General features: G+C 49.7%; 2 protein-coding genes across 3 annotated transcripts in view; both read left to right on the forward strand.

Annotated features, from left to right (window-relative positions):
• Positions 1–19,527, forward strand: part of LOC140400041 (histone H2B-like) — a 156,771-nt gene that overhangs the window by 120,968 nt on the left and 16,276 nt on the right. Inside the window, exon 2 of one of the 2 annotated variants that reach the window (XR_011938000.1) lies at positions 7,901–7,958. The exons of the other annotated variant lie outside the window; for it this stretch is intronic. The gene's annotated coding sequence lies outside the window, so the exon portion shown is untranslated. Of the gene's footprint in view, positions 1–7,900; positions 7,959–19,527 lie in introns of those variants that run through there. 2 annotated transcript variants of the gene reach the window in all.
• LOC140400042 (histone H2B-like) lies at positions 8,457–9,555 on the forward strand. The gene has a single exon (XM_072489527.1). It carries the CDS (start codon positions 8,865–8,867, stop codon positions 9,249–9,251), a length of 387 nt encoding a protein of 128 aa, XP_072345628.1. The 5' UTR covers positions 8,457–8,864; the 3' UTR covers positions 9,252–9,555.

Here is a 19,527-nt window from a genome sequence, read left to right on the forward strand (position 1 = left end):
ATTTGGCCAGTTGGATAACGAACTGGCTAACCGATAGAAGTCAGAGAGTGGTGGTGGATGGCAAATATTCAGCCTGGATCCCAGTTACCAGTGGTGTACCGCAGGGATCAGTTCTGGGTCCTCTGCTGTTTGTGATTTTCATTAATGACTTGGATGAGGGAGTTGAAGGGTGGGTCAGTAAATTTGCAGATGATACGAAGATTGGTGGAGTTGTGGATAGTAAGGAGGGCTGTTGTCGGCTGCAAAGAGACATAGATAGGATGCAGAGCTGGGCTGAGAAGTGGCAGATGGAGTTTAACCCTGAAAAGTATGAGGTTGTCCATTTTGGAAGGACAAATATGAATGCGGAATATAGGGTTAACGGTAGAGTTCTTGGCAATGTGGAGGAGCAGAGAGATCTTGGGGTCTATGTTCATACATCTTTGAAAGTTGCCACTCAAGTGGATAGAGCTGTGAAGAAGGCCTATGGTGTGCTCGCGTTCATTAACAGAGGGATTGAATTTAAGAGCCGTGAGGTGATGATGCAGCTGTACAAAACTTTGGTAAGGCCACATTTGGAGTACTGTGTACAGTTCTGGTCGCCTCATTTTAGGAAGGATGTGGAAGCTCTGGAAAAGGTGCAAAGAAGATTTACCAGGATGTTGCCTGGAATGGAGAGTAGGTCTTACGAGGAAAGGTTGAGGGTGCTAGGCCTTTTCTCATTAGAGCGGAGAAGGATGATGGGCGACTTGATAGAGGTTTATAAGATGATCAGGGGAATAGATAGAGTAGACAGTCAGAGACTTTTTCCCCGGGTGGAACAAACCATTACAAGGGGACATAAATTTAAGGTGAAAGGTGGAAGATATATGAGGGATATCAGAGGTAGGTTCTTTACCCAGAGAGTAGTGGGGGCATGGAATGCACTGCCTGTGGAAGTAGTTGAGTCGGAAACATTAGGGACCTTCAAGCAGCTATTGGATAGGTACATGGATGACGGTAAAATGATATAGTGTAGATTTATTTGTTCTTAAGGGCAGCACGGTAGCATTGTGGATAGCACAATTGCTTCACAGCTCCATGGTCCCAGGTTCGATTCCGGCTTGGGTCATTGTCTGTGCGGAGTCTGCACGTCCTCCCCGTGTCTGCGTGGGTTTCCTCCGGGTGCTCCGGTTTCCTCCCACAGTCCAAAGATGTGCGGGTTAGGTGAATTGGCCAATGATAAATTGCCCTTAATGTCCAAATTGCCCTTGGTGTTGGGTGGAGGTGTTGAGTTTGGGTATGGTGCTCTTTCCAAGAGCCGGTGCAGACTCAAAGGGCCGAATGGCCTCCTTCTGCACTGTAAATTCAATGATAATCTATGATTAATCTAGGACAAAGGTTCGGCACAACATTGTGGGCCGAAGGGCCTGTTCTGTGCTGTATTTTCTATGTTCTATGTTCTTTGGACTGTGGGAGGAAACCGGAGCACCCGGAGGAAACCCACGCATACACGGGGAGGATGTGCAGACTCCACACAGACAGTGACCCAAGCCAGAATCGAACATGGGACCCTGGAGCTGTGAAGTAATTGTGCTATCCACAATGCTACCGTGCTGCCCTTAAGAACAAATAAATCTACACTATATCATTTTACCGTAATCCATGTACCTATCCAATAGCTGCTTGAAGGTCCCTAATGTTTCCGACTCAACTACTTCCACAGGCAGTGCATTCTATCACAGAGAGACAGTGAGGGTAAAACACACACTCATGTTTTCTTATGCACATGTTCACTCACAAGTAACTTAGCAGTAAGCACTACATAAGCATTATATAGCGCAGAGTCTGAGGGTGAAACACACACACACCAATCACTGAGCATTAAGCAGCAAAATATGTTATATAGAGCACAGAGTAACAGTGAGGTTTATACACACTCACTCACACTCTTTCTCTCATACACTCTCTCTCTCACACACACACCCATGCACTGTGTCTCCCACAGACACTCAGAAATCCAGAACATGGTAATAATCAATAAAATATTATTTATATATCACAGAGAGACTGTGAGGTTAATACTCACTCACTCACTCACACTCTCTCTCTCTCTCACACACACACACCAGTCACTGAGCAGGAAGCAATAAAGTATGCAATATATACCACAGAGATACAGTGAGGGTAAAACATGCACTCTCTCACTCACACTCTCTCACTCAGTCAGACAGCAGTAACTGAGCAGTAAGCTGTAAAATGTGTTATACACCATAGAGAGACAGTGAGGGTAAATCACACGCTCACGCTGTCTCTCACACACTGTCTCACATTTTACTGCATATTGAGCAGTAAAATATTTGTTACATATCAGAGAGAAACAGTGAGGGTAACAGGCACACACACACTCTGTCTCTTGCACACTCTCTCAGACACAGTCACACACACTCACAAACACTCTCTCTCTCATAGAAACCCTACAGTGCAGAAGGAGACCATTCAACCCATCATGTCTGCATTGACCCTCTGAATGAGCACGCCACGCTAAGACCAATCTCCCACCTTCTCCTTGTAACCCCACCGAGGGTCAGTTTAGCATATCCAAACCCCGTAACCTGCATATCTTTGGACTGTGGGAGGAAACCGGAGGAAACCCAAACAGACACGGAAGAATGTACAAACTCCACACAGTCGCCCGAAGTCGGAATCGAACCCAGGTCTCTGACGCTGTCAGGCAGCAGTGCTAACCACTGTGCCACCCTGCTGCCCATCAGCAGCACATCCACTTTTCACCCTGTTGCTCTCTCACGCACATACACAAACACTCACTATCCCGCACACATACAGACACTCACTCCCTCACACAGACTCTCACTCACTCACACACACTCACTCCCTCACACACTCTCACTCACACTCACTCCCTCACACAAACACTCCCCATCTCACTCACATACTTTCACTCACTCACATTCCCTCACTCACACACTCTCACTCACACTCCCTCGCTTTCACACACACACTAACACTCACTATCTCACTCACACACTCACAGTCACTGCCTCTCACACACACTCTCTCTCACACACACTCAGTCACTCTCACTCACACACATACCAGTCACTGAGCAGTAAGCAGTTAAAAATGTGTTCTATATCACAGATACATAGTGAGGGTAAAACACACACACACCTGTAAGAGTAAAATATGTGTTCTATATCACAGATACATAGTGAGGGTAAAACACACACACACCTGTAAGAGTAAAATATGTGTTATATATCACAGATACATAGTGAGGGTAAAACACACACACACCTGTAAGAGTAAAATATGTGTTATATATCACAGATACATAGCGAGGGTAAAACACACACACACACCTGTAAGAGTAAAATATGTGTTTATATAATCACAGATACATAGTGAGGGTAAAACTCACACACATCTGTAAGAGTAAAATATGTGTTATATAATCACAGATACATAGTGAGGGTAAAACACACACACCTGTAAGAGTAAAATATGTGTTATATATCACAGAAACATAGTGAGGGTAAAACACACACACACACACCTGTAAGAGTAAAATATGTGTTATATATCACAGATACATAGTGAGGGTAAAACTCACACACACCTGTAAGAGTAAAATATGTGTGTTATAATCACAGATACATAGTGAGGGTAAAACTCACACACACACCTGTAAGAGTAAAATATGTGTTATATATCACAGATACATAGTGAGGGTAAAACACACACACACCTGTAAGAGTAAAATATGTGTTATATATCACAGATACATAGTGAGGGTAAAACACACACACACCTGTAAGAGTAAAATATGTGTTATATATCACAGATACATAGGAGGGTAAAACTCACACACACCTGTAAGAGTAAAATATGTGTTATATATTACAGATACATAGTGAGGGTAAAACACACACACACACCTGAGTAAAATATGTGTTGTATATCAAAGACAGTGAGGGTAAAACTGACAGCCAAACTCACTCTCTCTCACACACACACACCACTCACTCTCCCAACAATGATGTGGAGATGCCGGCGTTGGACTGGGATGAGCACAGTACGAAGTCTGACAACACCAGGTTAAAGTCCAACAGGTTTGTTTCGATGTCACTAGCTTTTGGAGCGCTGCTCCTTCCTCAGGTGAATGAAGAGGTATGTTCCAGAAACACATATATCGACAAATTCAAAGATGCCAAACAATGCTAGGAATGCGACCATTAGCAGGTGATTAAATCTTTACAGATCCAGAGATGGGGTAACCCCAGGTTAAAGAGGTCTGAATTGTGTCAAGCCAGGACAGTTGGTAGGATTTCGCAGGCCAGATGGTGGGGGATGAACCTCAAACAAACCATTGTTTGCAGCAAACTACCCAGTCTTCAGAACAGTGACCAGGACACCACAGAACCCTGTCATGGCAATCTCTGCAAGACGTGCCAGATCATCGACATGGATACCACCATTACACGTGAGAACACCACCCACCAGGTACGCGGTACATACTCGTGCGACTCGGCCAACGTTGTCTACCTCATACGCTGCAGGAAAGGATGTCCCGAAGCGTGGTACAATGGCGAGACCATGCAGACGCTGCGACAACGAATGAACGGACATCGCGCAACAATCACCAGGCAGGAATGTTCCCTTCCAGTCGGGGAACACTTCAGCAGTCAAGGGGATTCAGCCTCTGATCTCCGGGTAAGCGTTCTCCAAGGCGGCCTTCAGGACCCGCGACTATGCAGAATCGCCGAGCAGAAACTTATAGCCAAGTTCCGCACACATGAGTACGGCCTCAACCGGGACCTGGGATTCATGTCGCATTACATTCATCCCCCACCATCTGGCCTGCGAAATCCTACCAACTGTCCTGGCTTGACACAATTCACACCTCTTTAACCTGGGGTTACCCCATCTCTGGATCTGTAAAGATTTAATCACCTGCTAATGGTCGCATTCCTAGCATTGTTTGGCATCTTTGAATTTGTCTATATATGTGTTTCTGGAACATACCTCTTCATTCACCTGAGGAAGGAGCAGCGCTCCGAAAGCTGGTGACATCGAAACAAACCTGTTGGACTTTAACCTGGTGTTGTAAGACTTCGTACTGTGCTCTCCCAACAATAACTGAGCAGGAAGCAGTAAAATATGTTATACATCATAGAAACAATGAGGGTAAAACTCACACTCTCTCACTTACACTCTCACTCACCAGTACCTGAGCAGTAAGCAGTAAAATATTCATTTTCTATCACAGAGAGACAGTGAGGTTAACACATACACACACATAGATAGAGTCGGAGATAGACTATGACTCTATCTTATAATAATCTTTATTGTCACAAGTAGACTTACATTAACACTGCAATGAAGTTCCTGGAAAAGCCCCCAGTCGCCACATTCTGGCGCCTGTTTAGTTACAGTGAGGGAGAATTCAGAATGTCCAAATTACCTAACAGCACGTCTTTCGGGACAATCGACCAATGAGTGTGTGTAGTAACCTCTGTGATAGTAACCACTGTCTCTCTGTGATATATATTGAATATTCTACTGCTTATTGCTCAGTTACTGGTGTGAGAGAGAGAGTGTGAGTGTGTGTTAACCCTCACTGTCTCTGTGCTATATAACTCGTATTTCACTCTCTCTCACAAATTCTCTCTCACAGACATTCATACACTCTCTCTTCACACACACACACACACATCAGTAACTGAGTGGTAAAATATGCTTTATATATCACAGAGGGACAATGAGAGACAGTGTGACACACACTCACTATTTCTCTGGCAAACACTAACTCTCACACACACTTGCACACTCACTCTCTCACACTCCTAGTCCCTCTCTCTCAGACTGCCTCACACATGGACACACCAGTCACTGAGCAGTAAGCAGTTAAATATGTGTTATATATCGCAGAGGGACAGTGAGGGTAAAACACACTCTCGCCACTCTCACACTTCAGTAACTGAGCAGTAAGCAGTAAAATATATTATATATGATAGCCAGATAGTGAGGATAAACACACTCGCACACCAGTAACTGAGCAGTAAAATATGTGTGAAATATCACAGAGACAATGAAGGTAAAACACACACACACTCACGCAGACTATTTCTCACACTCATACACTCTTGCAGACATAGTGACACATTCCCTCGCACACACTTCCTCACACACACTCACACTCTCATATTCTCATACTCTGATATTCACACACTCTTTGACACAACAGTAACTGAGCAGTAAGCAGTAAAATATGCATCATATATCACAGAGACCGTGATGGTAAAACACACTCTCTCTCTCACAGACACACACACCCCAGTGACAGCAGCAAGAGTAAAATATGTGTTACATATCAAAGAGTGACAATGTAAAATACAGAGGCTCACTCGCTCACACACGCACTCTCTCACACACCCACTCACTCACACACCCACACACTCTCTCACACACCCACTCTCACACACATCCACCCACTCTCACACACATCCACCCACTCTCACACACATCCACCCACTCTCACACACATCCACCCACTCTCTCACACATCCACCCACTCTCTCACACATCCACCCACTCTCACACACATCCACCCACTCTCACACACATCCACCCACTCTCACACACATCCACCCACTCTCACACACATCCACCCACTCTCACACACATCCACCCACTCTCACACACATCCACCCACTCTCTCACACATCCACCCACTCTCTCACACATCCACCCACTCTCACACACATCCACCCACTCTCACACACATCCACCCACTCTCTCACACATCCACCCACTCTCTCACACATCCACCCACTCTCTCACACATCCACCCACTCTCACACACATCCACCCACTCTCACACACATCCACCCACTCTCACACACATCCACCCACTCTCACACACATCCACCCACTCTCACACACATCCACCCACTCTCACACACATCCACCCACTCTCACACACATCCACCCACTCTCACACACATCCACCCACTCTCACACACATCCACCCACTCTCACACACATCCACCCACTCTCACACACATCCACCCACTCTCACACACATCCACCCACTCTCACACACATCCACCCACTCTCACACACATCCACCCACTCTCACACACATCCACCCACTCTCACACACATCCACCCACTCTCACACACATCCACCCACTCTCACACACATCCACCCACTCTCACACACATCCACCCACTCTCACACACATCCACCCACTCTCACACACATCCACCCACTCTCACACACATCCACCCACTCTCACACACATCCACCCACTCTCACACACATCCACCCACTCTCACACACATCCACCCACTCTCACACACATCCACCCACTCTCACACACATCCACCCACTCTCACACACATCCACCCACTCTCACACACATCCACCCACTCTCACACACATCCACCCACTCTCACACACATCCACCCACTCTCACCCCCCCCACACACACACACACATCCACCCGCTCTCACTCACACATCCACTCTCTCTCTCGCACACACCCACTCTCTCTCGCACACACCCACTCTCTCTCGCACACACCCACCATTTTCACTTGCCTTTAATGTGACAGGTGAGCCTGCTCGGTCCCCACGATCTCACTTGCTTTGTTATTCAATGTTACATTTCTGATAATGACTCCAGCTGATGATTTAAGATCTCACTGCATCCGTTGACAAAAATTACAGAGGTTTGTCCTGGAACTCGCCATGTTTATTCTTCAAACGTCTTTGACAATTTGAGGTTTTAAACTTTCATTTGCCAGTAATTCCCTGCATGTAACACCCATGAAATTTGACTCCTGATTGCAGTGGCACAATTTATAAACCCACCCCTCAAATAATCATCATTGTGCTGTTTTGTTCCTGGTTTCAGCTTCTTCATGGGTTGTTCACCAGAGGCCCTGGAGTTCACTCCAGCACTGCTGGCAGCTGCTAAATGGAGGAATCTCTCTCGGGCCCAGAACACGTGATGTCAGCGTACGGGGCGTGTGACCTGCTCGCTGGCGCCGCCTCCGGTGGGAGGACTCCAGAATTTGCTGAACAAAACTGGCCCGGGACAGCGCACTGACATCAGGAGGAGCCATTCCAACTTGCTGGGCTCCAGGCCTGCGCACTACTTGATAAGAGACGCATGCGCGGATTGGCCGACAATCTCAAACGTCCATCATGGTTGGTATTTGTAAACACTAGTCGTGACCGTTGGCCATTCCTTCCGTGATCTGGATCACTACCACCCTCCTGAAACCTTCACGAGATCGACCCACAGGTCACGACCCTGAGCTTGAAACCTCCGGGCCTATGCTATCCTTGTCTCTATTAGCCGAGGCACAGAGTTTAAGAAAAGGCAGGTTATGCAGGAACTGTATAAAACATTGGTTAGGCCTCAGCTAGAGTAATACTCACACTCAGACACTGTATCAGAGTAAATCCCACACTCACACACTGTTTCAGAGAGTGAGTAAATCCCACACACACACTGTATCACAGAGTGAGTAAATCCCGCACATTCTCTCTGTGGTGAAGGGTCCCTCTCACCGACAACTAGGTGACATTTCCCGGTGAATCTTTACACACTGACAAAATGGGACTGGAGACATTCTTTCTGACATGTATTTCCTGTTTGTAGTAAGAAGGTTTCTGATTGGTGGAAATTCCTAAATGTGATTGGTCTGTTTACATCTCCAGTCGAATAAGCAGAACATAACTGGCTGTCCTCATTCTCACAATGTCCAATCACAATCATTCCTTTCCCCATTCCTCATTAGCATAGATGTGAGGCTCTGTCTATTTAATCAGCGCTCGGAAGGGGTTTGCTTTATTTCTGGGTGAAATTGACGATGGCTGACGAGAAGAAACCAACATCGAAACCAGCTTCCAAGAAGGGAGCCAAGAAAGTCATTAAGAAACCGGCAGTAAAGGGCGGCAAGAAGCGGCGAAGGTCGAGGAAGGAGAGTTACTCCATCTACATCTACAAAGTGATGAAGCAGGTTCACCCCGACACCGGCATCTCCTCCAAGGCCATGAGCATCATGAACTCCTTCGTCAACGATATTTTCGAGCGCATCGCGGGTGAGGCTTCCCGCCTGGCCCATTACAACAAGCGCAGCACCATCAGCTCCCGGGAGATCCAGACCGCCGTGCGCCTGCTGTTGCCCGGGGAACTGGCCAAGCACGCCGTGTCGGAAGGGACAAAGGCGGTGACCAAGTACACCAGCTCCAAGTAAAACTGTTCTCAAACTCCTCAAAACCCAACGGCTCTTTTAAGAGCCACTCACAACTTCTGGAAAGCAGCCAAACTATCATATTTTAATTTACTGGTTTATTTCTATTATGAATAGCCAAACCTGTTTTAATAGCGTTTCACTACATCAACAACTGTGTAATGCCGAGTTACCGTCCTGTCGATATTTTTACGTTGTTTACAAAGTCCAATCATTTAGTGACTGCTCGGTGACGCTTTGGCCTCTGACTCGTTCATACTCGGCGCTGTAGCTGGATTTGGAGAGAATAGAAATCCAAAACCTCCCTTTGCATTTATGTTCAGGGTTACCCTCAATAATCGATCAGTTTATTTGGAGCACCCCGGTGGTGGGAAAACTCCATTTCAATACTGACACTAGCTCCAAACTGTTCACTCCACTTTTAACACTGAGGAAGCGGGAGCAGTCTACAATGGGAACAAATGTTATAGTTTGCAGATGGCTCTAAATTAGACACAGCCGACGGCTGAGAGCGTTTTAAACAGCAGCCGGATTAAACCTGTGGAGACAGTTAACGTTTCGGATCTAAACGTCCCTTCTACAGATCTTAAACGTTTCTCTCCACAGATTCTCCCAGATATGCTGAGTTTTTCCAGCATTTTCTCATTAATTCACATTTGCAGCATCCGCATTATTTTGCTTTAATTTATTTTGGGTTTGTTCTGTTAGAGAGAAAACCAGAAATCAGAAACTGACCGATAAAGGGAAACTGGACTCGGGAAAGAGAGAAAATCCAACAATCTTATACTCAAAACACAATGATTTATTCACATGTTTTACGGTCCCTGTTCAATTTTATCTCTTATCTTTTCGCGCTCTTTTAAGCTTTGAAATAAATATTCGGTTGGAATCTGAACATTTGGCGCCCAAACTTTCCGCCCTCAGCACCGTGGAGTCTCCTGATTGGTGCTTCAAACAGACATCTGATTGGTCAGTTTGTGCCAGGCTCCACAATGTTGTTCAGATAACCAATCAGCAATGTGTGCACCGCCACTCCTCCTGAAGCTATAAGAGAAGTGAATGTGGGCGGGTTTCCTCATTCTGTGTGAAAGTGTTTGTGAGATTGGGACAATGTCTGGAAGAGGAAAGACCAGCGGTAAAGCTCGGGCCAAGGCCAAGTCTCGCTCCTCCCGGGCTGGACTGCAGTTCCCGGTGGGCCGTGTTCACAGGCACCTGAGAAAGGGCAACTATGCCCAGCGTGTGGGGGCCGGAGCCCCGGTCTATCTGGCTGCTGTGCTCGAGTATCTGACCGCTGAAATCCTCGAGCTGGCCGGCAACGCGGCCCGGGACAACAAGAAGACCCGCATCATCCCCAGGCACCTGCAGCTGGCCGTCCGCAACGACGAGGAGCTCAACAAGCTGCTGGGAGGGGTGACCATCGCTCAGGGCGGGGTGCTGCCTAATATCCAGGCCGTGCTGCTGCCCAAGAAAAGCAGCGCTGGCGCCGGCAAGAAGTGAAGCGACCATTCTTTAATCTAATAACCCAAAGGCTCTTTTCAGAGCCACTCACTTTATCTGAAAAAGGGTGACCTGTTCTCGATCCGCTTCGTGCCGTGTTTGTGAGAATTTCCCAGAGGCTTCCGGCTGGAATGAGCTTCCCCTGGATTGTTGGTATTTACCGGGGGATGGCAGTTTTTAGCCGGCAGGCTTTCCTAAACAGACCATTTATGTGCAATGGGTCTGCGCGGTTTCAGAATTCATTCCCGCTCCCATTACAATGTCAGTGTTTACTATGTGCGGTTACAGGTCTGACTTCGGAGAAAGCTTTTGTGATTCAGACTCATGAGTAAGGTTTCAAAGTTGCAGGAGTGTACCGGCAGGCAGGAAGGTGGTTTAAAGTGTGTCTTCTTCAATGCCAGGAGCATCCGGAATAAGGTGGATGAACTTGCGGCATGGGTTGGTACCTGGGACTACGATGTTGTGGCCATTTCGGAGACATGGATAGAGCAGGGACAGGAATGGTTGTTGCACGTGCCGGGGTTTAGATATTTCAGTAAGCTCTGGGAAGGTGGTAACTGAGGGGGAGGGGTGGCATTGTTAGTCAAGGACAGTATTACAGACGTCCGGTTGCGGCGATGCGGAGCTAAGCCGCACATTTCGGCAGCTCCCGCTAGAACAGACTTTTGGGCTCTCCGGAGGAGCCCCAACGGCACTTTTTTGATCTCATCCCGTGTGGGAAGGTGAAGTAAGGTCCCCCTTCGGTCATGTATGGAGGGGACTGGAAGTTGAGGGACAAAAAAAGAGCCTTTGCAGCAGCGGCAGAAATGAGGGGGAGAAGACAAGGTGGTGGAGGGTGGAGATCGAGAAGCATGGGAGCCGGACCAGCAGGAGTTTCTCAGGCGCTATGTGGAGGAGCTTAAAAAGGAGGTGCTGGCGCCGATGCTGTTGCCGATCGAGGGGCTGAAGGAGGCTCAGAAGGCCCAGGCGATAGAGCTCCGAGAGGGGAAGGAAAATCTAATGAGAACGAGCATGAGATCTTGGGCCTGGCGGTGAAAATGGAGGCACACGAGGCGTTACACAAGCGGTGGGCCGAGAGATTCGAAGTCCTGGAGAACAGGTCGTGGAGGAAGAATCTCCGGATTCTGGGTCTCCCCGAACGAGTGGAGGGGGCTGATTCTGGGGCGCATGTGAGCACGATGCTCCATTCGCTGATGGGTGCGGAGGCCTCTCCGAGCCCCCTGGAGCTAGAAGGGGCTCACCGGGTCCTGGCGAGGAGACCCAAGGCTGGTGAGCCGCCAAGGGCGATAGTGGCGAGGTTTCATTGTTTCGCGGACAGAGAGAGTGTCTTGAGATGGGCCAAGAAGGAGCAGAGCAGTAGATGGGAGAATGCGGTGATCCGTGTCTACCAGGACTGGAGCACGGAGATGGCAAAGAGGAGAGCTGGCTTCAATCGGGCCAAGGCGGTGCTGTATTTAAAAAAGGGTGAGATTCGGAATGCTGCAGCCAGCGCGACTGTGGGTCACGTACCAGGACCAACACCACTATTTTGAAACGCCAGTAGAGGCTTGGACCTTTATCCAAACGGAAAAATTGGACTCGAACTAAGGGGCTGTGGTAGTGGGGGAGATGTTGACTATATAGGGTTGTAAATATGGGGAAAGAATGTTTTACGGGTGGGACGATGGATGGGGATAGGGGAAGAGTGTTTGAAGGGGGGACAGTGAGGAATGTGGGCGCCAGTGCTGGAGGGAGGTGAGATTCGGGGATGGGGGAATTAGGATAAGGCCACAGGGGGCGGGGCTGGCTTAGGAAAGCGCAGGCTTTTTCCCACACTCTGGAGGCGGGGGGGGGATGGAGGAGCGCAAGGAGGAGGAGGGATTTCCACACGGGGGGTCAACGGGAAGGCGGGGGAAGCCGGGGTCAGCAGGAGTCAGCTGACTTACGGAAGTATTATAGGGGGAGCAAAAGAGTTAGATTTGGATCTAGGGGGGTGGGGAGGGGACAATAGGGTTGCTGCTGCAATGGCCGAGGGGGAACTGAAAATGGAAGAGGTGGTCGGGGAGGGGGTTCCCCGTCTGGGGGACTGGAGGGTGCGGGAGGCGCGGGCATGGGACTGGCCTAAAATAGGAGATGGCTAGTCGGCGGGGGGGGGGGGGAGGCGGTGAAGCCCCCCAATCCGGCTGGGTGTGGGTAGCCCGCCCAATCCGGCTGATTACGTGGAATGCGAGAGGCCTAAATGGGCCGGTTAAGAGGGCCCGAGTGTTCGTACACTTAAAGGTACTGAAGGCAGACGTGGTCATGCTTCAGGAGACACATCTGAAGGTGGCAGATCAGGTCAGGTTAAGAAAGGGATGGGTGGGAGAGGTGTTCCATTCGGGGCTGGATGCGAAGAATAGAGGGGTGGCAATACTGGTGGGGAAGCGGGTGTCATTTGAGGCCAAGAACATAGTGGTGGACAATGGAGGCTGATACGTGATGGTGAGTGCTAGGTTGCAGGGGACGGGGGTGGTATTGGTAAATGTATACGCCCCGAATTGGGACGACGCTGGATTCATGAAACGTATGTTGGTGCGTATACCGGACTTGGAGGTAGGAAGTTTGATAATGAGTGGGGACTTCAACACGGTGTTGGACCCAGTACTGGATCGCTCCAGATCCAGGACCGGAAAGATGCCAGCTGCGGCCAAGGTGCTCATGGGGTTTATGGACCAGATGGGGGGAGTAGATCCGTGGAGATTTGCCAGGTCTTTGGCCAGAGAATTCTCTTTTTTCCCCCCATGTACACAAGGCCTACTCCCGGATAGATTTTTTTGTTCTGGGCAGGGCATTGATCTCGAAAGTGGAGGGGACGGAGTATTCGGCCATAGCCATTTCGGACCACGCCCCGCACTGGGTGGAATTAGAGCTGGGGGAGGAGAGGGACCAACGCCCACTGTGGCGGTTGGATGTGGGACTGCTGGCAGACGAGGAAGCGTGTGGGAGGGTGTGGGGGTGCATCGACAGGCATCTGGAGGCCAACGACAATGGGGAGGTGCAGGTGGGCATAGTATGGGAGGCGCTGAAGGCGGTGGTTAGGGGAGAGTTAATCTCCATCAGAGCTCATAGGGAGATGAGAGAGGGCAGGGAAAAGGAGAGGTTAGTGGGGGAGATTTTAAGAGTGGACAGGATATATGCAGCGGGCCCAGATGAGCGACTACACAGGGAGATGCGAGTCTCCAGACGGTGTTCGACCTGTTGACCACAGGGAAGGTAGAGGCACAGTGGAGGAAGGCACAGGGGGCGATGTATAAATATGGGGAGAAGGCGAGCCGGATGCTGGCACATCAGCTCCGTAAGAGGATGGCAGAGAGGAAAATAGGTGGAGTCAAGGATGGAAGGGGAACTACGGTGCGGAGTGCGGTGAAAGTGAATGAGGCATTCAAGGCCTTCTACGAGGAGCTGTGTAGGTCCCAGCCCCCAGGGGAAAAAGAGGGGATGCGACGATTCTTGAACCAACTGAGGTTCCCGAGTGTGGAGGAGCAGGAGGTGGCTGGTTTGGGGGCACCAATTGGGGTGGAGGAGCTGGTTAAAAGACTGGGGAACATGCAGGCAGGGAAGGCCCCGAGACCGGATGGGTTCCCGGTGGAGTTCTATAGAAAGTTAGTAGACCTGTTAGCCCCGTTGCTGGTAAGAACTTTCAATGAGGCAAGGGAGGGGGCAACCCTGCCCCCGACAATGTCGGAGGTGACGATCTCTTTCATCCTGAAGCGAGATAAGGACCCACTGCAATGCGGGTCGTATAGGCCGATCTTGCTCCTCAACGTGGATTCTAAGTTGCTGGCAAAAGTGTTAGGTACGAGGATTGAGGATTGTGTCCCGGGGGTGATTCACAAGGACCAGACGGGGTCTGTAAAGGGCAGGCAGCTAAACACCAATGTGCGGAGGCTACTGAATGTGATTATGATGCCATCGGTGGAGGGAGAGGCGGAGATAGTGGCAGCTATGGACGCGGAGAAGGCCTTTGACCGAGTAGAGTGGGAGTATCTCTGGGGAATGTTGAGGAGGTTTGGGTTCCTGGGAGGGTTTATTAGTTGGGTTAAGCTCCTGTATAGAGCCCCGGTGGCGAGTGTGGTCACAAACCGGCGGAGGTCGGAGTATTTCCGGCTGTATCGAGGGACGAGGCAGGGGTGCCCCCGTCCCCTCTGCTGTTTGCATTAGCAATTGAACCTTTGGCCATGGCATTAAGGGAGTCGGGGAAATGGAGGGGGGTGGTCCGAGAGAGAGAGGCCGGCGGGGGGGGGGGGGGGGGGAGAGAGAGAGGCCGGCGGGGGGGGGGGGGGGAGAGAGAGAGGCCGGCGGGGGGGGGGGGGGGGGGGGGGAGAGAGAGAGAGGCCGGCGGGGGGGGGGGGGGGGGGAGAGAGAGAGGCCGGCGGGGGGGGGGGGGGAGAGAGAGAGGCCGGCGGGGGGGGGGGAGAGAGAGAGGCCGGCGGGGGGGGGAGAGAGGGGCGGGGGGGAGAGAGAGGGGCGGGGGGGAGAGAGAGGGGCGGGGGGGAGAGAGAGGGGCGGGGGGGAGAGAGAGGGGCGGGGGGGGAGAGAGAGGGGCGGGGGAGAGAGAGAGGGGCGGGGGGGAGAGAGAGGGGCGGGGGGGGAGAGAGAGGGGCGGGGGGGTGGAGAGAGAGGGGCGGGGGGGGAGAGAGAGGGGCGGGGGGGGAGAGAGAGGGGCGGGGGGGGAGAGAGGTGCGGGGGGGGAAAGGGGGGCGGGGGGGAGAGAGGTGCGGGGGGGGGAGAGAGGTGCAGGGGGGAGAGAGGTGCGTGGGGGGGGGGAGAGAGAGGTGCGGGGGGGGGGGAGAGCGGTGCGGGAGGGGGGAGAGGTGGAGGGGGGATATCTCTTTCTGGGTGGGAGTGGAAGAGGGAGGAATAGGGAAGGGGGTTCTTCGGGGGGGCATCTGAGCAAGAAAAACATAAACGATCGAGAAAACTGATATGTACGGGAGGAATCCAATGTACAAAGTTCTGTATCATATTGATTTGCCATGTTTATGTGTTGCTATGCAAGTTTTTTCTTCTTTTGCCGCCGTAATGTATCTGCTTCTACAACCTCCCCTGGCAACGCGGTCCATGCCCTCCCCACTGTCTGCGTAAAAAAACCTGCCTCGCACATCCTCTGTAAACTTTACCCAGTGCACCTTAAATCTATGCCCCCTGGAGACTGGCCCCTCCACCCTGGGAAAGATTGCCTGCCCATTCACTCTGTCCATGCCGCTCATAATTTTGTCGGCCTTTATCAGATCACACCTCCGTCTTCCTAATGAAACCAGTCCGAGTCTATTCAGCCTCTCCATAAAGCTCACTTTCCAGACCAGGCAACAGCCTGATAAACCTCCTCTGCACCCTCTCCAAAGAGTGCACATCCTTCTGGTAGTGTGGCCAGAATTGTGCACAATATTCCAAGTGCGGCCGTACCAAGGTTCTATACAGCTGCAGCATGACTTGCCAGTTTTATACTTAATGCCCCGTCCAATGAAAGCTGGCATTCCGTCTGCTTTGTTGACGACCTTGTCCAGTTATGTTGCCACCTTCAAAGATCTGTGGACCTGCGTGCCCAGATCTCTCTGACTTTCTATATTCCTTAGAGTTTTACCATTTACAGTATATTTCCCCTCTAGGTGAAGCCTACCAAAATGCATTACCTCCAGTTTGTCCAGATTAAACTCCATTTGCCATTTCTCTGCACAAGCCTCCAACCTATGTATGTCCTGCTGTATCCGCTGACAATTCTCAACACTATCTGTCACGCCACTATACTTGGTGTCATCAATGAACCTTCACACTCCAGACCTTCTTTGGAAAGGCACATTCCACATGGAGGTGAGTGACCGCTTCAGCCCCCCCCCCCCACCCCACCCCCCACCCCCAGCCACTTGGATGGCAGCATGTGACGGCGTTGAGACTTTGGGTGTGCATGAAGCATCTTACGGGGAGAGCCTTTCTCACCACCAGCCAAGCTGGGTCTTGTTTGGAAGTTCTGGTGATGAGATGATCTGCCAGATGCCTCTGACAGTCTGCTCAGAGCATAGAACATCACAGCGTAGTACAGGCCCTTCAGCCCTCGATGCTGCGCCGACCTGTGAAACCACTCTAAAGCCCATCTACACGATTCCCTTATCGTCCATATGTCTATCCAATGACCATTTGAATGCCCTTAGTGTTGGCGAGTCCACTACTGTTGCAGGCAGAGCATTCCACGCCCTTACTACTCTCTGAGTAAAGAACCTACCTCTAATATCTGTCTTATATCTATCTCCCCTCAATTTAAAGCTATGTCCCCTCGTGCTAGACATCACCATCCGAGGAAAAAGGCTCTCACTGTCCACACTATCCAATCCTCTGATCATCTTATATCCATCAATTAAGTCACCCCTTAACCTTCTTCTCTCTAATGACCCTCAAGTCCCTCAGCCTTTCCTCATAAGATCTTCCCTCCACGCCAGGCAACATTCTGGTAAATCTCCTCTGCACTCTTTCCAAAGCTTCCACATCCTTCCTATAATGCGGCGACCAGAATTGCACGCAATACTCCAAATGCGGCCGCACCAGAGTTTTGTACAGCTGCAACATGACCTAATGGCTCCGAAACCCAATCCCGCTACCAATAAAAGCTAACACACCGTACGCCTTCTTAAGAACCCTCTCAACCTGGGTGGCAACTTTCAGGGATCTAGGTACATGGACACCGAGATCTCTCTGTTCATCCTCACTGCCAGTAATCTTACCATTAGCCCAGTTCTGTCTTCTTGTTATTCCTTCCAAAATGAATCACCTCATACTTTTCTGCATTAAACTCCATTTGCCACCTCTCAGCCCAGCGCTGCAGCTTATCTATGTCCCTCTGTAACTTGTAACATCCTTCCACACTGTCCACAACTCCACCGACTTCAGTGTCATCCGCAAATTTACTTACCCATCCTTCTACACCCTCCTCCAGGTCATTTTTAAAAATAACAAAAAGCAGTGGCCTCAAAACAGATCCCTGTGGTACACCACTAGTAACTGAACTCCAGGCTGAACATTTCCCATCAACCACCACCCTCTGTCTTCTTACAGCTAGCCAATCTCTGATTCAAATCGCTAAATCACCTTCAATCCCATGCCTCCATATTTTCTGCAATAGCCTACCATGGGGAATCTTATCAAATGCTTTACTGAAATCCATATACACCACATCAACTGCTTTACCCTCGTCCACCTGTTTGGTCCCCTTCTCAAAGAACTCAATAAGGTTTGTGAGGCATGGTCTACCCTTCACAAAACCGTGTTGACTAACTCTAATCAAATTATTCCTTTCCAGATGATTATACATCCTATCTCTTATAAACCTTCCCAAGATTTTGCCCACAACAGAAGTAAGGCTCACTGGTCTATTTGTTACCGAAGTTGCCTCTACTCCCCATCTTGAACAAGGGGACAACATTTGCTATCCTCCAGTCTTCAGGCACTATTCCTGTAGACAATGATGACATAACATAGAATATTACAGCACAGTACAGGCCCTTTGGCCCTCGATGTTGCGCCGACCTGTGAAACCACTCTAAAGCCCATCTACACTATTCCCTTATCGTCCATATGTCTATCCAATGACCATTTGAATGCTCTTTGTGTTGGCGGGTCCACTACTGTTGCAGGCAGGGCATTCCACACCCTTACTACTCTCTGAGTAAGGAACCTACCTCTGACATCAGTCCAATATCTATCTCCCCTCAATTTAAAGCTATGTCCCCTCGTGCTGGAAATCACCATCCATGGAAAAAGGTTATCACTGTCCACCCTATCTAATCCTCTGATCGTCTTGTATGCCTCAATTAAGCCACCTCTTAACCTTCTTCTCTCTAACGAAAACAGCCTCAAGTCCCCCAGCTTTCCCTCATAAGAGCTTCCCTCCATACCAGGCAACATTCTAGTAAATCTCCTCTGCACCCTTTCCAATGCTTCCACATCCATCCTATAATGCGGCATCCAGAATTGCACTCAATACTCCAAATGCGGCCGCTCCAAAGTTTTGTACAGCTGCAACATGACCTCATGGCTCCGAAACTCAATCCCTCTACCAATAAAAGCTAATACACCGTACGCCTTCTTAACAACCCTCTCAATCTGGGGTGCAACTTTCAGGGATCTATGTACATGGACACCGAGATCTCTCTGCTCATCCACACTACAAAGAATCTTACCATTAGCCCAGTACTCTGTCTTCCTGTTATTCCTTCCTAAATGAATCACCTCACACTTCTCTGCATTAAACTCCATTTGCCAACTCTCAGCCCAGCTCTGCAGCTTATCTATGTCCCTCTGTAACTTGTAACATCCTTCCACACTGTCCACAACTCCACCGACTTTAGTGTCATCTGCAAAGTTACTCACCCATCCTTCTACGCCCTCCTCCAGGTCATTTATAAAAATGACAAACAGCAGTGCCCCAAAACAGATCCTTGTGGTACACCACTAGTAATGGGTCTCCAGGCTGAACATTTCCCATCAACCACCACCCTTTGTCTTCTTCCAGCTAGCCAATTTCTGATCCAAACTGCTAAATCACCCTGAATCCCATGCATCCGTATTTTCTGCAATAGCCTACCGTGGGGAACCTTATCGAACGCTTTACTGAAATCCACATACAGCACATCAACTGCTTTACCCTCATCCACCAGGCACGACTTACCCTTCACAAAACCGTGTTGACTATCCCTAATCAAATTATTCCTTTCCAGATGATTATGCATCCTATCTCTTCTGAAACTTTCTAAGACTTTGCCCACAAGAGAAG

This window comes from Scyliorhinus torazame, chromosome 24, assembly GCF_047496885.1.
Source record: "Scyliorhinus torazame isolate Kashiwa2021f chromosome 24, sScyTor2.1, whole genome shotgun sequence".
Lineage (NCBI taxonomy): Eukaryota > Metazoa > Chordata > Chondrichthyes > Carcharhiniformes > Scyliorhinidae > Scyliorhinus > Scyliorhinus torazame.

Excerpts from the sequence above, each read along its gene's own strand:
- LOC140400042 (XM_072489527.1), top strand. The coding sequence starts at position 8,865 with ATGGCTGACGAGAAGAAACCAACATCGAAACCAGCTTCCAAGAAGGGA.